The 22,625-nt window shown below is 39.9% G+C and overlaps 2 protein-coding genes across 6 annotated transcripts; both read left to right on the top strand.

Annotated features, from left to right (window-relative positions):
- The first annotated feature begins 594 nt into the window (after window positions 1–594).
- On the top strand, window positions 595–14,602 carry LOC119021840 (NLR family CARD domain-containing protein 3-like). Of its 5 annotated transcripts, XM_037102366.1 has the most exons (11): window positions 595–698; window positions 2,105–2,263; window positions 2,520–2,639; window positions 3,017–3,136; window positions 3,638–3,873; window positions 4,363–5,705; window positions 5,784–6,247; window positions 7,272–7,445; window positions 8,403–8,576; window positions 9,864–10,037; window positions 10,833–14,602. In XM_037102366.1, exons 2-11 carry the CDS (start codon window positions 2,124–2,126, stop codon window positions 10,840–10,842), a joined length of 2,955 nt encoding a protein of 984 aa, XP_036958261.1. In that variant the 5' UTR covers window positions 595–698; window positions 2,105–2,123; the 3' UTR covers window positions 10,843–14,602. The 5 variants fall into 5 exon arrangements, with proteins under 5 accessions (XP_036958261.1, XP_036958264.1, XP_036958260.1 ...); XM_037102369.1 differs by having other exon boundaries at window positions 2,105–2,200; window positions 2,577–2,639; window positions 4,363–6,247; XM_037102365.1 differs by having other exon boundaries at window positions 4,363–6,247.
- Window positions 14,603–16,553: 1,951 nt separating this feature from the next.
- On the top strand, window positions 16,554–21,935 carry LOC119021841 (NLR family CARD domain-containing protein 3-like). The gene is made up of 5 exons (XM_037102370.1): window positions 16,554–17,442; window positions 17,546–17,621; window positions 18,281–18,407; window positions 19,511–19,740; window positions 20,128–21,935. Exons 3-5 carry the CDS (start codon window positions 18,289–18,291, stop codon window positions 21,933–21,935), a joined length of 2,157 nt encoding a protein of 718 aa, XP_036958265.1. The 5' UTR covers window positions 16,554–17,442; window positions 17,546–17,621; window positions 18,281–18,288.
- Window positions 21,936–22,625: the final 690 nt, after the last annotated feature.

Here is a 22,625-nt window from a genome sequence, read left to right as displayed (position 1 = left end):
GTGCAGCAGCTGATAAGTGTTTTACTCTTCAGTACTTTACTATGTTTTATTTTACTGTTCGTTACATGTCACATCAGTTGCATGTGCAGAGCTGCTCGGTTCGCTGATGATATGATGTCATAAACCTGAGAGGTTTTATTAACACGTCACTTTAATATTTTACAGCGTCCTCTACACAACACAGTGACACAAAGTTAAAACTGAAAACCTGCAACACTGAAAAATCTGTTTACTTTAAAAAGACATGGAGAAAAAAAAAATCAATCAATCTAATAATAATAATAATAATAATAATAATAATAATAATAATACATGTTATTTGTTTGATGGCGCTTTTCAAGTCACCCAAGGTCACCAACATCACAGAATATTAAAACCAAACACTGACAATCTAAAAATATATAAATATAAATAATCTTTAAGACTCTTATTTTTCAATACAAACGTGTGTTTCATTTATTACTTTGGTTTTGCTCGGAGCTCCGGAGGGAACATGGAAGTGAAATAGTTCGTCAATAGTTTTGTTTTTAATGATACATTTTATTTTCGATGCTAAAATTGTTTGCAATGCAATGTTCACTGTCGTGGACGAAAAGCAGCTCTGTTCACCTGGTAGGTAGCTTTGAAAGTGAAACTAAAGTGTTTCAGGCGCCATTTTGAGTCAGGACAGCAGCAGGGCGGCAGCAGTGTGAGACAGGGTGAGTGTTAACACACATTTTATCTTTATATTACAGTCAGAGACTCTGAGTCTGTTTCTCTCTGTGAACTGAAGAACACAAACATGTTAACAGGAACTCATGAACGCTTCATTCAGACTTTTTATCTGTCGAGAACTAAACTGCGTCACTGTGTGTATGTACGTGTGTTTGATTAGTGTGTGTGTGTGTGTGTGTGTGAGAGAGATGTTGTGTGTTACTTCCTGTTCTCTGTCCTCCGCAGCTCATGAACAAACTTGTTCAGCTCTTCGGTAAAAGTCATGTTCACCTTCATCTGTTGTGTTTCTGTTGTTTCTGATACAAAACTAAGATTAAAATATAACTTAGTGTGTAGAGGCAGAGAGAGATGACGTCTCCGCTGTCGCGCGCGTCTACACCTGAGGCATCTGTCGCGCTACATAAAAATCCATCGCGCGTCCACGCTAAAGGTAAAGCGGGGGATTTCATGGAGCATTCACGGACACTTGGCTCTAACTGGCAGTAATGAGCTGGTGTGAAGCCTGAAACAGACACAGTGTGCAGCAGCAGATCGTTTATTCAAAGCTGCTGCTGCTGCGCTCTGTAACTTTTATCATAGTTTTACTGCTCTGTACTGTATTTTATCTTTTACTGTCACATTGACTGGTCATCAACATGTCTGACTTTGAAAAGACATGAACAAAAACTCTTCAGATTGTAATTGAAAAAATGTTTTTATTAACTTAAAAATATAAAAATATAAATAACTTGTAATGTCTTTTCAATATACAAACTTTTTTTCCACTTGTCGCTGTGGTTCTGTACATGGATGTGGTTTTTTCACCTCCTGGCCTCCATAGTTGTGTTTTTAATGATACATTTTATCTTCGATGCTAAAAATAATCTTCACTGTTCTGCTTCATACTAACGGAAGAAAGAGGAGGGAACCTCGAAGCCTCAAAGTGAAACGAAAGTGTTCAGGCTTCATTTTGTGTAGACAGAGCAGCAGCAGGACGGCAGCAGTGTGAGTCAGGGTTAATGGGTTATAGGGTTATATGTTAACACATATTTTATCTTTATATTACAGTCAGAGACTCTGAGTCTGTTTTCTCTCAGTGAGCTGAAGAACACAAACATCTTAACAGGAACTCATGAACACTTCATTCAGAGACAGAACGATTTTTCTGTCAAGAACAAAACTGTGTCCCTGCTCTGTGTGACGTCACGCAGGATTCATCTGTCACACATTTGCATTCCACGTGGTGACACATGACGGCTCAAACCTGAATTATAAAACCAGACACAATCCATTTTATGGTCTTTTGTACGGGTTCCTTAGACTGCCTGTGTGGTTGTGTTTCACTTCCTGTTCTCTTCAAGAAACTTGTTTCCAGATTCTTGTGTCCTGAACTCACTGTTTCACCTCTCAGACTGACTTCAGAGCAGAAGATGAGTGTCTGTGTGAAGGAGGAGGAGAAAGAGGAGGACAGAGCAGAACTTCCAGTATCCAGCTGTCTGTCTCTGAGGAGTGACCGGTCCAACGAGGCTCCTATAAACTTCAGTACTGAACCAGGACCATCAGACTCAAAGTAAGAACTGGTTTTGACTCATTTTTCTCTGTCAGTTACATGTTTTGTCTTTTTCTGTTGATTGGGAGTGTAACAACATTACTTTTGAAATGCAACTGATACATTAACATTGATTAATTGACTGATTGATAAGGTCAGCAAAATTATTTGACCTATCTGTCTCTGTATTGTTTATTTAGAGCTGTTAAAAGTTTGTCATTAAAGAATTTATCAAGGATTAATGTGATGTAAATAAAAACACTTTTGCTGTTTGCAGTGTTCAGTCCCGCAGACAAAGAGCAGAACCTCCAGTATCCAGCTGTCTGTCTCTGAGGAGTGATCGGTCCAACGAGGCTCCTATAAACTTCAGTACTGAACCTGGACCCTCAGACACAAAGTACGAACTGGTTCTGAATCATTTTCAGTTGTCTCTGTCAGTCACATGTGTTTTTGTTGAAATATGGTTTCTTCTAAAATGAATCTGTCAACTTAAATAATATTCTTACTATATTTTAAGTAAACCGAAGTCAGTCCTTTTAAAGAGACTCAGTCCTCTCTGTTCACACTACCGTTCCTCTGGATCTCGTGTTGATCTTTACACCTTTGAATTACTGAATAAACTCTGTGTGATACACATGGGAAATTATGAACAAAGTAGTCATTTATCCCATCTACCTCTATTTTTGTTTACTTAAAGTTGTTTATAAGGTTTGTCATTTAAGAATTTATCAAGGATTAATGTGATGTAAATAAAAACACTTTTGCTGTTTGCAGTGTTCAGTCCCGCAGACAAAGAGCAGAACCTCCAGTATCCAGCTGTCTGTCTCTGAAGAGTGATCGGTCCAACGAGGCTCCTATAAACTTCCGTACTGAACCAGGACCCTCAGACACAAAGTAAGAACTGGTTCTGACCAGGGCTGGACTGGGACAAAAATCGGCCCTGGCATTTTTGTCTTAGACCGACTCGTCATAATCTGCAGAGCACAACCGACTAGTAATTTATGTTTATGTACATGTATATGAGAACAGAACAAAACAGCATCACACACATGAAGTCACAGAGTATAGTCATGCCCATCAGGATTTTTGGGGCTGATGATGCAAACCGATGGCAAGAAGCAGAATTGACCTTTCCTGATCATCAATCAAAATGTTCTTTCTTTTCTTTATTATAATCTATAGCTGTTGTTTATTACTGGCATCATTAAAAACATTTTAAAAAATGAGTGAATTAGTAGTTAGATTTATTTAGCTTGATTCAAAGAAACAGGTTTAAATCAAAATGAAAAGTTATCTGTTAACTATAAAGAACAGAATTATGAAAGATTCAGTGTCTCAGGTGTTTCAGTCTTTGGATTTAAATCTGTGTGTCCTGTCTTCTCTGCTCCTTCACAGAGAGAAGAAGACAAGTCATGTTTCTGTGGAGGAGCAGTCCACCTGCTGTGCTTTGTGTCAGGACGTCCTGAAGGATCCAGTCTCTACCAGCTGTGGACACTGGTTCTGCAGACGCTGCATCACCTCATACTGGGACCAGTCTGCTTCACCAGGACACTCCTTCTGTCCCCAATGTGGAGAAACATCCAGAACAAGAGCTGGACTGCAGACAGTCGGTCTGACCAGCACTGTACAGAGTAAGACTACATCTGTCTTCTGATTTCATCATGTCTGAAAACACTTTTGATTTAATAACATTTGTGTGTGTCACACTGCACAGACAATTAAGATCTTTATAAATGTCACTACATTTAAAGACCATCTGAAATATAAAACATGTTTTTTTCCTACTCTCATCACAACCAGAATAAATACATTTAGATCTGATATGTTGATGATGATGGAGAAATGTTTAACTGTGTCAGACAGACTCACTGTCTAAAAGCCAAACAGCAGCCTGAGACGAGCTTAGCTTCCAGCTAATGTTTCTGTCTTCTCTAACATACAAACATGTCTAATCCTCCAGATCGCTACAGTTCAGTTTTTATTACATCACAACACTGTTTGTGATTCAGATGGACTTTATGACCTTTTCTTCTTTATATACTTCTGTTTTGATCGTTTTATATTGAAAATAAAATGATAAAAAACTCACCAATTTTTTTTTTTAATTTTGTCTCTTTCAGTGGATGTTGGTCTTCAGGAGGTTTTAGATGAACATAAGATCAGTCTGAGGAGGAGATGTGAACGTGTGACTGAAGGAAGTGATGAAACAGGAAGTGATGAAACAGGAAGTGGAACCCTCCTCAACAGGATCTACACTGAGCTCTACATCACAGAGGGACAGAGTGAAGAGGTTAATACCCAACATGAGGTGAGACAGCTTGAGACAGCTTCCAAGAAGAAGACCCTCCATGACACTCCAATCAGGTGCTGCGACATCTTTAAAGCCTCACCTGACCAACAGAGACACATCAGAGTGGTTCTGACCAACGGCGTCGCTGGCATTGGAAAAACCTTCTCAGTGCTGAAGTTCACTCTGGACTGGGCAGAGGGCTCCGAAAACCAAGATGTCAGTCTGCTGGTTCTGCTGTCGTTCAGGGAGCTGAACCTGATCAGAGATGAGCAGTACAGTCTTCTCAGGCTGCTCCATGTTTTCCATCCAACATTACAGAAGGTGACAGCAGAGAAGCTCGCTGACTGTAAACTTCTCTTCATCTTTGACGGCCTGGATGAAAGCAGACTTTCACTGGATTTCAACAACCATGAGGTCGTGTCTGATGTCACACAGGAGTCATCAGTCAGCGTGCTGCTGACAAACCTCATCCAGGGGAAGCTGCTTCCCTCGGCTCTCGTCTGGATCACTTCCCGACCTGCAGCAGCCAATCAGATCCCTCCTTCATGTTTTGATAGGATAACAGAAGTACAAGGCTTCACTGACGTCCAGAAGGAGGAGTACTTCAGGAGGAGGTTCAGTGATGAAGATCTGTCCAGCAGAATCATCTCACACATCAAGACCTCCAGGAGCCTCCACATCATGTGTCTGATCCCAGTCTTCTGCTGGATCACTGCTACAGTTCTGGACCACATGTTGACTACAGACCAGAGAGGAGAGCTGCCCAAGACCCTGACTGACATGTACTCACACTTCCTGCTGGTTCAGACAAAGAGGAAGAAGCAGAAGTACGATGAGGGACGTGAGACGAGTCCACAGGAGCTGACGGAGGCTGACAGGGAAGTTCTTCTGAAGCTGGGGAGGCTGGCGTTTGAACATCTGGAGACAGGAAACATCATGTTCTACCAAGAAGACCTGGAGCGCTGTGGTCTTAATGTCGCAGAGGCCTCGGTGTACTCAGGAGTTTGTACAGAGATCTTCAGAAGAGAGAGTGTGATCTTCCAGAAAGCAGTCTACTGCTTTGTTCATCTGAGTGTTCAGGAGTTTCTGGCTGCAGTCTACATGTTCCACTGTTACACCAACAGGAACACAAAGGTCCTGCAGGACTTCCTAAAAGACCTCACACTCAGGGACTCAAACCCAAAGGCGGATTTTGGGAAGATTTCTGCGCTTTTTGGTGGAGGCGTTGATGGTCATGAGGCACGTTACCCATCCCTGGATGACTTCCTGTGGAGAGCCATGCAGAAATCCCTGAACAGTAAAAATGGCCACCTGGACCTGTTTGTTCGCTTCCTTCATGGCCTCTCTCTGGAGTCCAACCAGAGACTCTTCGGAGGTCTGCTGGGTCAGACAGACAACAGGCCAGAAATCATCCAGAGAGCCATCAACAACCTGAAGGAGATGAACAGTGATGATGTCTCTCCTGACAGAAGCATCAACATCTTCCACTGTCTGACGGAGATGAACGACCACTCAGTCCATCAGGAGATCCAAGAGTTCCTGAAGTCAGAGAACAGATCAGAGAAGAAACTCTCTGAGATCCACTGCTCAGCTCTGGCCTACATGCTGCAGGTGTCAGAGGAGGTTCTGGATGAGCTGGACCTGAACAAGTATAAAGCATCACAGGAGGGACGACTGAGACTGATCCCTGCTGTGAGGAACTGCAGAAAGGCTCGGTAAGTCCAGATGTGATCACTGACAGAGATACATTTTCCCAGAAGGTTCTGAGCACCTTTGAGGTAAAGATTCTTCCTCTAGCCTTTTGTTTTAACATAAAAGATAATCATAGTTTGATTTAAGAGAGAAGTCACAGGATGCCATCCTGTGCTGATGCAGTGATTCATCTCTTACCTTGTAACCTTTCTTAGAAGTTTAGTTAAGTAACTTTAATGAGCACCAGCTGATCTGACCTGTTTTAGAAGCTAGCCATATATTTTAAACACTGATCCTTGCTAATGTGATCAGGTTCAGTGACTCAGCTTAAGAGGGGACAATTACATTACATTTACTCTAGAGAAATTCTTGAAGGGAACACCAAATGTAGATCTGAAAGAAAAATGTGTCACCCTGCCAGCCAAGAAAAACTACATTGGATGGGGGTTCGTCCCCCCCTTGGGATTTACACCTTTATGATTTGACAAACACGCTATTATTTTATGTAACCCCTTTCACCCACTAGACTATCATTTAAATCTACTTGGTGTGGCTAGCTAGCTTTTGAATACCTTTAGATAATATATTCCTAACTCCTTTTTTATAGAATTAACTTGCATTATTGTGTCATCAAACAGTTTACTCAAATTTATCAACATTTTAAGTGATAAAATAATGTAATTTTTTGATGATCTTGAATGAATTGGAATGTAATGTTAGTTCCTAGCGCTGTAAGAATGCATCCTCTACTTTTACTCGCAGGTGTCTCAATTGATCTGTGACTATATGAAGCACCTGTAGTGTAAAATAATATACTGTAGACTAACTGTACTGCACAGCCCTCTCCTCTCCTGTCCTGTTTCCTCTCGCTTCTCCTCAAAAAATAAAAATAAAAAATCCTGGAGCAGTGACCACTTTTCAGCAGTGCCATATGCATATAGGTTAAACACTGATTTGAGGGATAAATTATGAAATCCTTTGGGAATATATTTATGTCAGTATCTGACTGTATTCATGTTTTAAAATTATTTTTTGGTATTACCACAGATTTTCTGGCTGTCGTCTCTCTGACTCTCATTATGAAGTTTTGGTCTCAGCTCTGAAGTCCAACCCCTCCCATCTGAGACATCTGCAGCTGGACTCCAACAAGCTGCAGTATTCAGCAGTGGAGCTGCTGTGTGTTGGACTCATGAGTCCACACTGTAGACTGGAGACTCTGAGGTCAGTTCACAGACTGTGTTTGGTCTTTTTGTGTGGTTCATTGTGTCTTTTGTGGTTTAGGGGTTAGATTAGGGCTGGTGTTAGACCCTGAGCACAAATCCTGAAAATGAATTTTCAAAATCCGTCAGTCCAAATGCTGAACAGTTGGTTTCACTTTAATCTAATCAAATGGGTTAACATTTTGGCCATTAACATACCAAATCAACGAGGGCCTCCTAGTTATCATGGATTTTAATGTTATATATACATGCAAGGAGTATCAACACTTGGACACAAAAAGTTCCAAGGAAATTAAAATAATCCCTCCTGATAAAACATACAGTCAAAATAATCCCTAAAATGGGCTTTTCAGCTCCGAAGCCATATAAACAAGTTCTGTTGCATTCAACAGAAACAAGTGAAATATTAATCTTTGAGAACGACAGATTGTTCGTTGTGATTAAATAAATGACTTCCTGTTATGAATTTGATCACTGTAACAATTCAGCAACAGCTATTTAATTTAAAACATGTTTCTTTAGGGTCTCCTTGACATTCAGGACACATGTCAACCTAATCCAGAGAAAAATAAGTGATTGATTAGGTTTGTGAGGTCTTATGAATTTAATAAGTGAAGTTTCATCATAATTTTCTTATTTCAAGAAAATTTATTTCTTGAACTGGGAAAAATTCTGGATTTTGGGTGAGTTGGCATGGAATGACCTGCTGGTAACAAAACTGTGGGAGATGTGCTGGGATATTATTTTTTATTTCATATGGGCCATTTTGGAATTCTAATGTAGAATCTATCTATCATAAAATAACACAATTTCATATTATACATTTGAGGAAACACAAGAGGATGAATACAGCAAGTCTTAGTTCTTTCATCATGTCTGATGTGATAATTATTCCAGACCTGACTGAGTTCAGCCGCATGTTAATAATCTTAATAATCATCTTTTATGCTTCATTTAGATTGAATTTCTGCAGTTTATCAGCGATCAGCTGTGCTTCTCTGGCCTTAGCTCTGAGGTCCAACCCCTCTCACCTGAGAGAGCTGGACCTGAGTAGAAACGAGCTGCAGGATTCAGGAGTGAAGCTTCTCTCAGCTGTACTGGAGAGTCCAAACTGTCGACTGGAGACTCTGAGGTCAGTTCACCAACACTATTTCTTGATTGTAGAAAATGTCCACTGTGTACAGTTTATAATATTTGGTAAAAAGAGTTGTTAGTGTGTGCGTTTGGTTCGTGCAGTGTTTCTCATGCTCGATTGTGGACTAAATTTGGGAAGTTGGGATGAGGGAGGGCTTTAAAAACTGCTAGGCAATATGTGTGCATGTGTTTGTGTGCATACAATCTAAATATAATATGAAAAATAAATGTGGTAATAACATACGATTCATAATAAGATATACACGTGTCAATGTATATTTATTATATATATTATAGGTTAAGTATGTATATTTGTATGTGTGCTCAGCACATGTGTATATATTCATATAAAGGTGTGTGCATATATTTATGTATTATATTTTAATTGTACACATGGTATATCAAATTATATATAGTTAGATGGGAGTGTACGAAGGTAGACAGGTTCGGGAATGAAGTAAGTTGATTATGATGAATTACTGAGTTGTGGAAGAGGATTGAATAAGTGTATACTTCATCCTACTACTTTTCAGGCTGTCAGTGCTTATTAATGGAATAAACTTAGGAACTTTCTTTTAATTTGATTAATTAATTATCATATCAAATTAAACTAATATGACTTTTTGTTTTATTTTCACATGCATTCATTCAGTGTTAGTTTAAAATTGATAAAGTGTCAATGATGAATATGAATCTGTGTTGATGTGAACAGGTGTATGAATGTTATACTGACTTTTGGATAATGTGTGTAGAAGGCTGATATTATGTTGATCCTCAGTAACACTAGGGCTGCACAATTACTTGCAAAATAATCAAATACACAATATGACTAAGTGCAATATCCAAATTGCAAGAACTGCAGTTATTTTATAAGGTAAAATGTGTCACAAAAGTGTTGTAATGATATTTTGTAGTGCTGCAAAGATGTTCTGGCCAACAAAGTTTGTTCTTGAGACGCAATAGAACATGATAGTTTGGCAGAGACAGGGAGAAATACCACAACATCATTATTTTACTGTTTTTTTCAGTGACAATAGAAAATTGTAATGTAAAATGTAATCATCAATCAATCAATGAATAATATCACAAGATCTGTCAAATTTTTGTAATTGCAACATCACTTTTTGACCATATTGTGCAGCCCTAAAAAACACAATGACAAAGTCATTTGAGTCATTTTTGAGAAAAGCTCATTGATAAAGACAAAGTAATGTTAAGCTCCACATTTAAACACATCTGATTGTAGTATTACTGGTTTTATCTACATCATTTATTTTATATTCAGATTGCAGGGCTGTAGTTTGTCAGAGATCAGCTGTGCCTCTCTGGCCTCAGCTCTGAGGTCCAACCCCTCCCACCTGAGAGAGCTGGACCTGAGTGACAACAAGTTGAAGGATTCAGGAGTGAAGCTGCTGTCTGATCTTGTGGAGAGTCCAAACTGTAGGCTGGAGACTCTGAGGTCAGTACAGGGTTTGAGTCAGCCAATCAGATCAACCAGCAACTTGTTTGTTTCATGTGTTTGAGTTGATGTGAAGACAACTGTTTTCATCTCTACAGGAAATAAAGCTGGATTGCAGCTGACAGCATCAGTTGTTTAGAGACAGTGGTCATCATACATCAAACCTGATCTTTTTGTCCTCTCATTTCAACACTAAATAACTAATCAGGTCTTCTTTGTCACAGCTCTCGAATCAGTCTGACAACGTTTTGTAGATCAAAGAACAATCATTACATTTAGTAACGATGAGGTCTTAATACAGAGCAGAATCTCTGCTGTAGTCCAATAACCACAGCTGGTCGTTTACTCTACAGACTATATGAACATGAATATATCTGTCCATTTCTTTGGTCCACATATTTATAACAGACTCATATTTACATATTTGTGTTGTAATATTTCAAACTAGATGAAATATTCAAATGTCACCGAGACATTTAAATCTAACAGCAGTAAACTGATTATTAAAGTGAGCAGTATCTCTGTTTCTGCACTAATGATACATTTATGGACTCTCAGCTGTTTATTTCCACTGTGTACTTCTGTAGAGTTAACAGAACTGATATCCAAAGTGTCTGCAGGTTTGTGAGCTTCACTCCCACACGCAAGCTGAAAGGAAGCTGGCTACTCTACACAGCTGCGCCACCTCTGGTGCTGTTGGTTTTTATATTGGATGTGCTGCATCACTGCTTGAAAACTGATGAAGGGAGTCACTGTACACAGTCATGACTTCTGTTGTCTCTCTTCTCTCATCAGATGGAAGTGATCTCTCTAAGGATGGTGATATGGAGAGGAAAACTGCTGTTTGCAGACCATCTTTCCACCTGCATCCAGCTGCCTGCCGGCGCATCTGATTGGTCAAATGCTGTCTGCTGTCAATCATTGCAGCAAAGTGTGCATGTCAGATTACTTAACTCTTTTTCTTCCCTCTTCTGCCTCGGGCTGACTTGGTGCTCTACGCGCGCCTCACAGCAGCGATGCGCATCGTTTGCGCATTCACAGAGAATGCGTCCCCTTGCGCAAAATGGGGCCTCCCCATGGATCGCAGGCCCTACGCACAGTGCGTGTTCTGCGTGTAGGGAGGGGCGGCACTGGGATCAGCTGTGTCCTGATTATCCAGAGAGGTTGAAGCAGCAGAATCGACTGATGAGTCTCAGTGCTGTGTTCTGAACTGCTCTAAAATCCGCTTCAGTGTCAAGTCCACAATCATCCATTTATCTGTAGACACAATTAAGTAAAAAGTGGTAAGTGTGGAAATTAAATGTGCAGTGGTAGAAACTGTGGCAAAGAACCAAATCATATTTAGCTTGGTGGGAGTCACAAGGCAGATGAAAGATGGAAATCAAGTAAATGTGTGTTTTTGGACTGATGCGATGCGAGACCAGTGGGCTCACCGAGCCGCAGCAACCCACATGAAGGCCGGTTGGGTCAACGACCCAAAACAGGCCCAACAACTCTGAAACTCAGAGTGCAAGTGTCCTTAACAACTCTGTGAATACACTCCCAAACAGAGTTAGTCCAATTAGTCAGAACTATCTTGACCCTCTGTGGTTGACAGACACGCCAACGCGTCCAAAAAAGCAGCAGTTTTTAAATTGTGTTGACAGGCCAAGTCAAACTGGACCGAGCCAAAAAATGCTTTTCTGTTAATATTGTTGTCACGTTTGGTGCTGGAAGAAAAAAAAAGTAAAACCAGAATTATGATCAATATTGTCCGCCACATTTTTTCGCTAACGTTGCCATCATGTTTGCTGCGTGTTTGGTGCAGGACGAATCGATAGAAACAGGCTCCTCTCGCCAAAGTGTCCGCAAACAGGAAGTGTTTGCAAGCAAAAAAAAAACACATTCCTGTTGCTGGAAAAAGGCATCACACCAACCTTTCTCCTACTCGGATTTTATGATTTTTTGTGATTTTAGGTCCATTGTGTTAATATAGTGTGTAAAAATGAAAAAAAACAACAACAACTGTATATTCACACGTGAGGTTGTGCTGAAAATAATGACACCAAACAAGGCAAGGTAAATATTTTTTAAGGTGAAATATAATGGTAAAATCAAAAATAGTCAAAAATGGCCAATTATACCCTGGACTCCTAAGGGTTGAATGTAAATAGCATATAACATAACTATAATTCATAACTAAATTTCAAAAATGTATGTACACATTTAGCAAACAATTTATATTCACATTCAAAGTTACAAAAATGCCTTGTAAAATACGTTTGTGGTTTTCACAGTAATAAAAAATTCTAACTTTATCCTAAACAGATTGTATGTTTTTTGTGTGATTTTAGGTCCAATGTGCTAATACAGTATGTTAAAATGAAAATATAAATAACAAGAGAGGTGCTGAAAAAAAATGTCACCAAACAAGGCAAGGCAAATAGTTTTTATGGTGAAATATAAAGGGAAAATCCAAAGTATTAAAGAATGGCCAGTTATACCCTGGACCTCAGAGGGTTAACTGAAAGAGAATTAGTGTGGCTACATTTGGACCGAATTAGACCAAAGTGGTTTCGGCTGTGGAGGACTGAAGTGTCTCTATGACATTTAAAGAAACTGAAGCATCCAGTTGCCTACAATACAGCACATTGTATGCTTGAAGAATGAATTCAGGCTTTTTGCAAGCAGTTATTATGATGTTATTTCAGCGTCCTTCTGATCCATTATTGCAGTCATATCACTGAGAAATGTCTTTGTTTTGGGTTCATACTGATGTGGTGGACGGATTAATTCTCTGCATCTACTTGCTGGTCACAGTAACCATTTATTGATTTTAAAACACCTATTAAGAAACTGCCACTCAGAGGAGACAGATGGCGTTCTGCCAACTAGGCACCACTCAGGTAGTGCAAGAAGTCATACAAAGAAGTTGCGAGAGTAACTGCGTAACCTGCATGATGATACTGGCCTTCAAGTAAGGACACTTCGCTCTTCTACATCAGCGGGCCAGCTGGGACTGCCATCGCTGAGAGCAAACAAATGTCACTGAGTGAAGTCATGACTCTTCTCTGTTCTGGAGCCTCATTGGTGGAATGAACTCCCGACCAAAGTCAGGACTGCAGAGTCACTCTCTGTCTTCAGCAGAAGACTCAAGACTCATTCGTTCAGACTTCACCTCGACCTTGCACGCACTTCTATGTTTGTATCGTCAGCACATCTATCGTATGTTCTATAGCACGTATGCACTTAAAGAACCTTTGACAAATAGCAGTTAGATCCTCAGATGAGGGGTTGAGAATTTTTTCTATATTTCTTTTTACTCTATTGATGGTGATGTCGGGGTTTCTCTCTTGTGACAAATGTACTTATTGTTGGTCACTCTGGACAAAAGCATCTGCTAAATGCCCTAAATGTAAGTGTAGATGTAAATGTATATGTAAACTTAAAATGACACACGACTGTCCCTCAAATGCCATTGGAGATATGATAATCTTCAAGTTTTACAGGCAGCAACTCTGCCTGTTCAAAATCTGCAGCATTGCCTCCATTCCCTGGAGGCGATCAGACACAGAATCCCCGACCAACTGCTGCATAAAGTCCCATTAAAGTGAGAGGAAAAATATCTGGAGACTGGCAAACACATCCACTTTTCTGAACTGTGCCACAAGACACATTTTTGACCACACATGCAGAAAAAATTCACAAATTGCTCACAAGACTCATAGTTTCTACCGTATCATTATTTGAGTGATAGCAGTTACTGTTTTTGAGGGAGACGCATGATAATGTGAGGTGAGCTGCCGCTAAAATCACAAAATCAACTCTGCTATAGAGAACAATTGGGCCAACGCACAGAGTTTAATACACACAGTGACACACACACACACACAAACCACATGATTTACTTTTTGTTTTGTACCTACTAAATTGATCATACGTGATTTGTGATCAGAAAGGTGATCAACATCATGTGAGGATTCTGAAACAAACTGTAGAAAATAGAGAGAAAGTCGCTCCAATTAAACATCTTCACATCAGGATTGAAACCACCAAACATCTTTGACTTGAAGAATGATCACAGATAAATTAAGTACTTTTATGTCTTGATTGTTTATCTAGATGATCACCTGCAGCATCTTTATGATCTCCAGTGTGCCTCCCCAGATTTGTTTTTAAGAGTGTCTGTCGTGATACAAAGATGTGTCATCTTTGCCTGGTGTGTTAATATGGCTATATAATTTACAGGCTATGAACAAAAAAAAACAGTTGTTCACCATCACCTGAAGTGAACAACTCAACAATGTCTGCTATAAACTTGTTAAAGAGGATGGTGACACCTGCTGGTTGTTTGGAGGCAGGACAAAAATAACACTGATCACCACATTGAGCTTTCCTGAACTTCCACCTGAATGAGTCTCTTGTAAAAATATCAAGTCAGCATTTTTTTTTCTTTTTGTCTACGAACATACATGTTCATCATGTCAGGTCATTCATATGTGTAACTATATGTGATTTATGACATTTTGCCCCGACTGCATTGTAAGATGAATCTTGCATGACAAATATATAAAGTCTAAAATGTCTGATTTTGCTTCTGTCCAAAGTAGTTCCTCCTCCTCCTTCTTCCTGTTATAAAGAATGAAACGGATCATAATCAGGCAGACACACTTCCTGTTTTCATCCCAACGAGCCTAATAGGAGGAAATGCCAAACTGAGATCTCCATCTAAATGTTGCTTCAACTGTGTTCTCACGATAAGCTTTACTTCAGGAGGAGAAGAACAAAAACTTTAGCAGCAAAATGTACCTGGAGCACCAAAACTAAAAGTACTCTGTATGCAGAATAACATATGCGGTATTATTGGATTATAACTCAACAAGGCTGCGAAACAGGCGACTGCAGTTTGAGTCACACCGCTGGATATTTTTAAGACTGGAGGCATTTCCGTCTGTGACCATGGTGACCAAGACTTGTATCTGAAGCCAAATCCTGATGTTTTTCCTGCAACAAAGTTAACCTGAGCAAAGTATAATCACAGCATTTTGACAAGAGAAAAACAGAAAGTTCAAACTAAACAAACTTCAAGTTGCAACATAAAGAAGTATTCAGGTTTTAACTTGTGTGTTTTTGCAGAAACTAACATGTATTCTGGTGTTTGGGTTGAATTTGAATGACTTTATATACAGTCAGGTAGCTCAATGTATAATGAAATAATTTATTAGTTTATGTGCATTAATAATGTGAATCTAGTGAATAACTCGTTACAGAGCTGTCAAATAAATGTAGTGAAGTGGAAAGTACAATATTTTTATCAGACATTTAGTGGAACAGAAATTGTCAGGTGGGTAAAAATACCTTTGTGTGTGTGTGTGTGTGTGTGTGTGTGTACGTCATGTTTCTGATATTTGCTCTGGTACTTGTAATCTGATTCCTGTACATGGAGGGACTCAGATCGAGGAGGAGATCTTAAAGTGAAAGTCAGTGTTCAGTCAGTCAGAGTCCATATTCAGTTGACCGAGCAGAGCTGAAGTCAGAGGCAGGGTGAGTGTTAATACAGCTTTTCAATTTTTGTATAATTATCATTATTAAAGTTATGGGCAGGATGGTGACGCAGTGGTTAGAAGGTGCTGGTGTGAGACTCAGTTGTGACAGAGCCCTTCAGTCTGCACACTCTGCGTCGTCCAGATGAGATATGACATGAAAACAAAAGCTCCTGGTTTTATTTTCCTAGTGTGGTGAAAACCTTTTCTAAAATGCCTGTTACTGTATTGCTGCTCATAAAATGCCTGTCATGGAGCCTCATGTTGCTTTTTACTTCTTTTCATTATACCTAATATCTTTCTTATGTTTCAAGCATTTTGATCTCGACCTTCTAAGGGTCATTTCAAAATACAAATGTTGTCGTCATCATTTCATTTCTCATTGTCTTGAATCATAAATGTGTTTAATTCCTCCATAATAATGATTATCCAATTTTTTAAAACTTTTTTGCTGTCTTCTATTTTTGAGATACTTACCAAATAATCCTGTTAGTTTTTTTTCACTACATCACAAAATATATCATAATTTCACAGTTAATTTTTAATATTTCTCCATCAGCCACATAAATTACATTTTTGTTCTGTACCTACTAAATTGATCATAAGTGATTTGTGATCAGAAAGGTGATCAACATTATGTGAGGATTCTGAAACAAACTGTAGAAAATAGAGACAATGAAACCAATAAGTAATTCTGGATTCTAAAGTTCTGATGGAGTCACTCCAACATCTTCACATCAGGATAAAAACCACCAAACATGACTTGAAGGATGATCACAAATAAATCAAGTGTTTTTGAGTCTTTATTATGGGACTGATCCTGTATGTTCTGTATCTAGATGATCACCTGCAGCATCTTAGTGATCTCCAGTGTGCCTTCCTAGATTTGTTTTTAAGTGCTTCTGTCTTGATACAAAGTTGTGTTGTCTTTGCCTGGTGTGTTATTATGGCTATATAATTTACAGGTTTTGAAAAAAAAAAAAAAAAAAAACAGTTGTTCACCATCACCTGAAGTGAACAACTCAACAATGTCTGCTATAAACTTGTTAAAGAGGATGGTGACACCTGCTGGTTGTTTGGAGGCAGGACAAAAATAACACTGATCACCACATTGAGCTTTCCTGAACTTCCACCTGAATGAGTCTCTTGTAAAAATATCAAGTCAGCATTTTTTTGCCTACAGAAAATAAATCCTAACCCTAGTACAACATGTCAGGTCATTCATATGTGTGAATATTTGTAAATGTCTGATTTTGCATCCGTCCAAAGTAGTTCTTCCTCTTTCCCCTCTCTATTTCTACATAAAAGTAAACATCACTGCACACTGTGCATATTCATACCCTTAACTAGAATGCAGCCTTCAGCTTTACTGTAAAGGAAGAATTTTTTACATCATTGTTTTAAGTAAAATACTACTAGAACAGTGTAGAAATCCTTTGCGACTTATTACTTTTTGGTAAGAGAAACATTATTTGCAGAGAAACTGAGACAAAATTGTGTGAGTTCCTGTTATAAAGAATGAAACGGATCATAATCAGGCAGACGCACTTGCTGTTTTCATCCCAACGAGCCTAATAGGAGGAAATGCCAAACGGAGATCTCCATCTAAATGTTGCTTCAGCTGTGTTCTCACGATAAGCTTTAATTGATGAGAAGGACAAAAACATTAGCAGCAAAATGTACCTGGAGTACCAAAACTAAAAGTACTCTGTATGCAGAATAACATATGCGGTATTATTGGATTATAACTCTTAATGCATTAATGTTGCAGCTGGATGGTGGCCATGTTATTACAGCCAACAAGGCTGTGAAATGGGCGACTGCAGTTTGAGTCACACCGCTGGATATTTTTAAGGCTGGAGGCATTTCCGTCTGTGACCATGGTGACCAAGACTTGTATCTGAAGCCAAATCCTGATGTTTTTCCTGTAAACAAGTTAACCTGTATAACCTGTATATAAATATATGATGTATATTATAATCATAGCATTGGTGACGCAGTGGTTAGAAGGTGATGGTTCTAGACCCGGTCGGGACAGAGTCCTTCAGTCTGCAAGTCTGAGGTGAATCGCTCACTTTCTCATAAAAGCATTAATCTAGATTAACTTGTAGTTTGTGGACTTGAACATGTTCAGAAATGGAGCCATCACCAAAAGTGGTCACGTAGTGACCATGGTGGCCATTTCAATTATGCCATAACTGAGTTATACATTTATCTTTATTGTGATATTATTTAGTCTCTCCTAGCTTCTCAGATAGTCATTTCCTTCACATAATGCAACTGAATTCAGCACAAACGGTTCACCCGAATAGTTTATCATTGTTTGGGCTGAGACCCCAGCAGCAGGGACTCTGGGGGGCCGACTGACTAACGCTGGGGTAAATCATGAACTATTTTCTGGTGTTATTAATTTCTATTGACAATAATATTAACATTGTATTGATGATATATTGATGTTGAAGTGGTGATATATAGCTGTAGTATTGATGATATATTGATGTTGGATAGATGATATAGTGATGCTGTATAGATATATAGATGTTGGATGGATGATACTACCCTCACCCAATGTCGGTTGGTATTGGCTCCAGGCCTCTGGTGACCCTGCAAAGGATATAGACACAATGTTAGATGCCATTTTAGACTGAACTGAACCGTTTTACTGTGAGTTTATCAGTCTGTTTCACTGTTTCACTGTTTCATCTGTCTGACTGACTTCAGATACGAAGATGATTAGTAGTGAGGAGGAGGAGGAAAGAGCAGAGTCTCCAGTATGCAGCTGTGTGAGTGACTGGTCCAGAGATGAACCTCCAGCCTTCAGTAATGAACCTGGACGCTCAGACACACAGTAAGAACTGATTCTGACCAATTTTCAGTTATGTCAGCCAATGCCGGGTTTTGCTTTTTTGGTTATTTATTGGTTTTGTGTTTGAATAGTAACATTTAAACTGAAAGCATCCCAGCATGTTTGTCTGGATTACTCTTCTGATCAACCTTTGTAAAGAACAAAGATCAAACAATTTAGGATGAAGAACAGCCGATAACAATATGAGGCTGATCAGTAAGAGCATCCTTACTATTAACAGTAGTTGTGCTGCCGTTAAAGTTTAGTCGGCATGATAGAATATAAGTTAAAAGTTCATAAACAAGCTAAGGTTAAAAGGTTAAAAACATATTTTATTTACATTGACCTTTAGTGTTGTACACTGCCATCTACTGGTCAGTTTTAATCCAGCAGTCAAGCAGACACATTTTTCAGTTGAGCAGCTAAACAAGTCAGTGCTGGAGTGTATTCCTGCTGGGTGTTTTTTCTACACGCTTCTGCCTTGGAGACTATTTGTCTGTAAGTACAATGTCTTTAAGTAGAGGTATTTTAAGGATGTTTTGTGTTATTAGTAGGTTTCAAACATTTTCTGTCGTTTTAGTTTCAACATGTTTTGCTAGTAGTAAGCTAACATTCGGTGTGACAGACATGTGTGTGGACATACATAATGCTGTATATATTGTTGTTTATGTGCTAATATGTGTTCACATTTCTGTAATGTTTCAGTTTTACAAAAAAGAACAAAGGAGATTCAGAGAACAGTAAACTACAAGAAAAGTCAAGCCTTGTCTGTTTATTGGAGGATCTCTCAGTGTTAACTGGCTGTCTAGCTTTGCAACAAGAAACGCGCTGCAAGGGCAGTACAGTAGTTCAAACTTAATATAAATTAAGCTAAGCTGCCCAATGTGACTGTTAATCAGTAAATGTCATAATCGGCTCCATTTAATTAAAGAATTTAGCTGTCAAGTAGCTTCAGAAAGTCTTGATTTGTAGCCCGTTAGTAAACTACAGGTAAACCTTAACTTTTTACTGTGATCATCAGAGTTTCCAAACTGTGTCCTGTCTTCTTAATATTTTCGAATAATAATTAATTGATCATTTTAAGTTATTAAAAAATGTCTTCACAGAAAGAGGAAAAGACATGTTTCTGTGAAGGACCAGCTGCCCTGCTGTACTTTGTGTCTAGAAGTCCTGAAGGATCCGGTCTCTACTAGCTCGGGATACTGGATCTGCAGACAGTGCATCAACTCATACTGGGACCATTTTGCTTCATCAGATGTCTTCGATCTCCAGTATGGAAAGAGATCCAGAACAGGAGCTGGACCGCAGAGAGCTGGGCAGTCCACCACTGTACAAAGTAAGACTACCTTTGTTTGCTGACTTCATCATGTCTAATAATACTGTTTCAGCTAAACATGCAGTATGTACACAAATGTATAGTTGAGTAAAGAGTAATTTTTTTGGACACTTAATAGGTCTTGTAGGTCTGGTAAGAGTCTTGTAATTCATCGTAATACATCCTCTTCTCTTCTCATCACCTGAGGAAAAGTGCACTGCTTCCATCAGTTTCCAGGCTATGGTAGATGCCAAATTAGCTAGTGTGTTGAAGAACATTAAACAGCTTCAAAAAAACTCACCCTACTAATGTCAACATTGGTCAGTCTCGATGTTGATCGTTTTTGTATTAGGAATGAAAATATCCACCAAAGTCTTCTTTAGTTGAACATTTCTTCTTCTTTTTCAGTGGATGTTGGTCTGCAGGAGGTTTTAAATGAACACAAGATCAGTCTGAGAAAGAGATGTGAACACGTGACTGAAGGAAGCAATGAAGCAAGAAGTGGAACTGCCCTCAACAGGATCTACACTGAGCTCTACATCACAGAGGGACAGAGTGAAGAGGTTAATACCCAACATGAGGTTTGGCAGCTTGAGACAGCTTCCAAGAAGAAGACCTTCAGTGAAACTCCAATCAGGTGCTGCGACATCTTTAAGGCCTCACCTGACCAACAGAGACGCATCAGAGTGGTTCTGACCAACGGCGTCGCTGGAGTTGGAAAAACCTTCTCAGTGCTGAAGTTCACTCTGGACTGGGCAGAGGGCTCTGAAAACCAACATGTCAGTCTGCTGATACCATTTTCGTTCAGGGAGCTGAACCTGATCAGAGATGAGCAGTACAGTCTTCTCAGGCTGCTCCATGTTTTCCATCCAACATTACAGAAGGTGACAGCAGAGAAGCTCGCTGTCTGTCAACTTCTTTTCATCTTTGACGGCCTGGATGAAAACAGACTTTCACTGGATTTCAACAACCATGAGGTCGTGTCTGATGTCACACAGAAGTCACCAGTCAGCGTGCTGCTGACAAACCTCATCCAGGGGAAGCTGCTTCCTTTTGCTCTTATCTGGATCACTTCCCGACCTGCAGCGGCCAATCAGATCCCTCCTTCATGTGTCGACAGGGTAACAGAAGTACGAGGCTTCACTGACGTCCAGAAGGAGGAGTACTTCAGGAGGAGGTTCAGTGATGAAGATCTGTCCAGCAGAATCATCTCACACATCAAGACCTCCAGGAGCCTCCACATCATGTGTCTGATCCCAGTCTTCTGCTGGATCACTGCTACAGTTCTGGACCACATGTTGACTACAGACCAGAGAGGAGAGCTGCCCAAGACCCTGACTGACATGTACTCACACTTCCTGCTGGTTCAGACAAAGAGGAAGAAGCAGAAGTACGATGAGGGACGTGAGACGAGTCCACAGGAGCTGACGGAGGCTGACAGGGAAGTTCTTCTGAAGCTGGGGAGGCTGGCGTTTGAACATCTGGAGACAGGAAACATGATGTTCTACCAAGAAGACCTGGAGCGCTGTGGTCTTAATGTCGCAGAGGCCTCGGTGTACTCAGGAGTTTGTACGGAGATTTTCATAAGAGAGAGTGTGATCTTCCAGAAAACAGTCTACTGCTTTGTTCATCTGAGCGTTCAGGAGTTTCTGGCTGCAGTCTACATGTTCCACTGTTACACCAACAGGAACACAGAGGTACTGGAGGACTTCCTGGGAGCAAGATGGGAGTATGGAATCAGTGGCCCATTACTGGATGTCTTCCTCAGACATGCCATGGAGATATCCCTCAAAAGTAAAAATGGCCACCTGGACCTGCTTGTTCGCTTCCTTCATGGCCTCTCTCTTAATTCCAACCAGAGACTCTTAGCAGGTCTGCTGGGTCAGACAGACAACAGGCCAGAAACCATCCAGAGAGCCACCAACAACCTGAAGGAGATGAACAGTGATGATGTCTCTCCTGACAGAAGCATCAACATCTTCCACTGTCTGACGGAGATGAACGACCACTCAGTCCATCAGGAGATCCAAGAGTTCCTTAAGTCAGAGAACAGATCAGAGAAGAAACTCTCTGTGTTCAACTGCTCAGCTCTGGCCTACATGCTGCAGATGTCAGAGGAGGTTCTGGATGAGCTGGACCTGAACAAGTATAAAGCATCACAGGAGGGACGACTGAGACTGATCCCTGCTGTGAGGAACTGCAGAAAGGCTCTGTAAGTCCAGATTAATGTTTAAATAAGGCTGAAGTCAAAGTGTTTAAGTAAATATATACATTTTACACACATGCACACTATTAAACTGAATGGAGGATGACGAATGGAGTAGAGAGTTGTACTTTCAATAGCTGGAAGTATTATCATTAACAGAAGGCATCCTTAAAAACATCATATTATCAAGTATTATCAAGGCTAAACAACATAAATTGGCTTCTACTGTAGGACACTTTTGGAGAGATGTTAGGAGGACAGTAGATAAGCTTTTTAAAGAGTAATAAGTAAAGATTTCCCCATTATGTTTAGACCCTATCTAACTGTACGTCAAAAGTAGCTTCTTCAAACACACGCAGCAGAATCAAGCACCAGGCTCCCTCAATTTGGGGCAACAAGTGCCGAACGGCTTCCCATCTCCACCATTTTTCTCCATCCACGCCCAGCGCCATTTGTTCTCAACTCCGTGCCCAAGTAAGGCTGTATCGTTGCCAGGTTCAATCAACTTTGTTTACATTTGAGCAGAACTGCACTGCAACCACCCCACACTCACTTTTCTTGGCAAGACCCACTCTCCTCTGACTCTGATTGGCTAGTACTCAATGGTTGGCCTCATACCATGTGTAGGTGGAACCATGCTCTGCTTCACTCATGATGATTAGTTAAACCATGTAAAAAAAATCCAGCACCACACCAGTAC

This window comes from Acanthopagrus latus, chromosome 6 (assembly GCF_904848185.1).
Source record: "Acanthopagrus latus isolate v.2019 chromosome 6, fAcaLat1.1, whole genome shotgun sequence".
NCBI classification, from domain to species: domain Eukaryota; kingdom Metazoa; phylum Chordata; class Actinopteri; order Spariformes; family Sparidae; genus Acanthopagrus; species Acanthopagrus latus.
The sequence above is the reverse complement of the archived record's forward strand: the minus strand, read 5'-3'. Positions and strand labels throughout refer to the sequence as shown.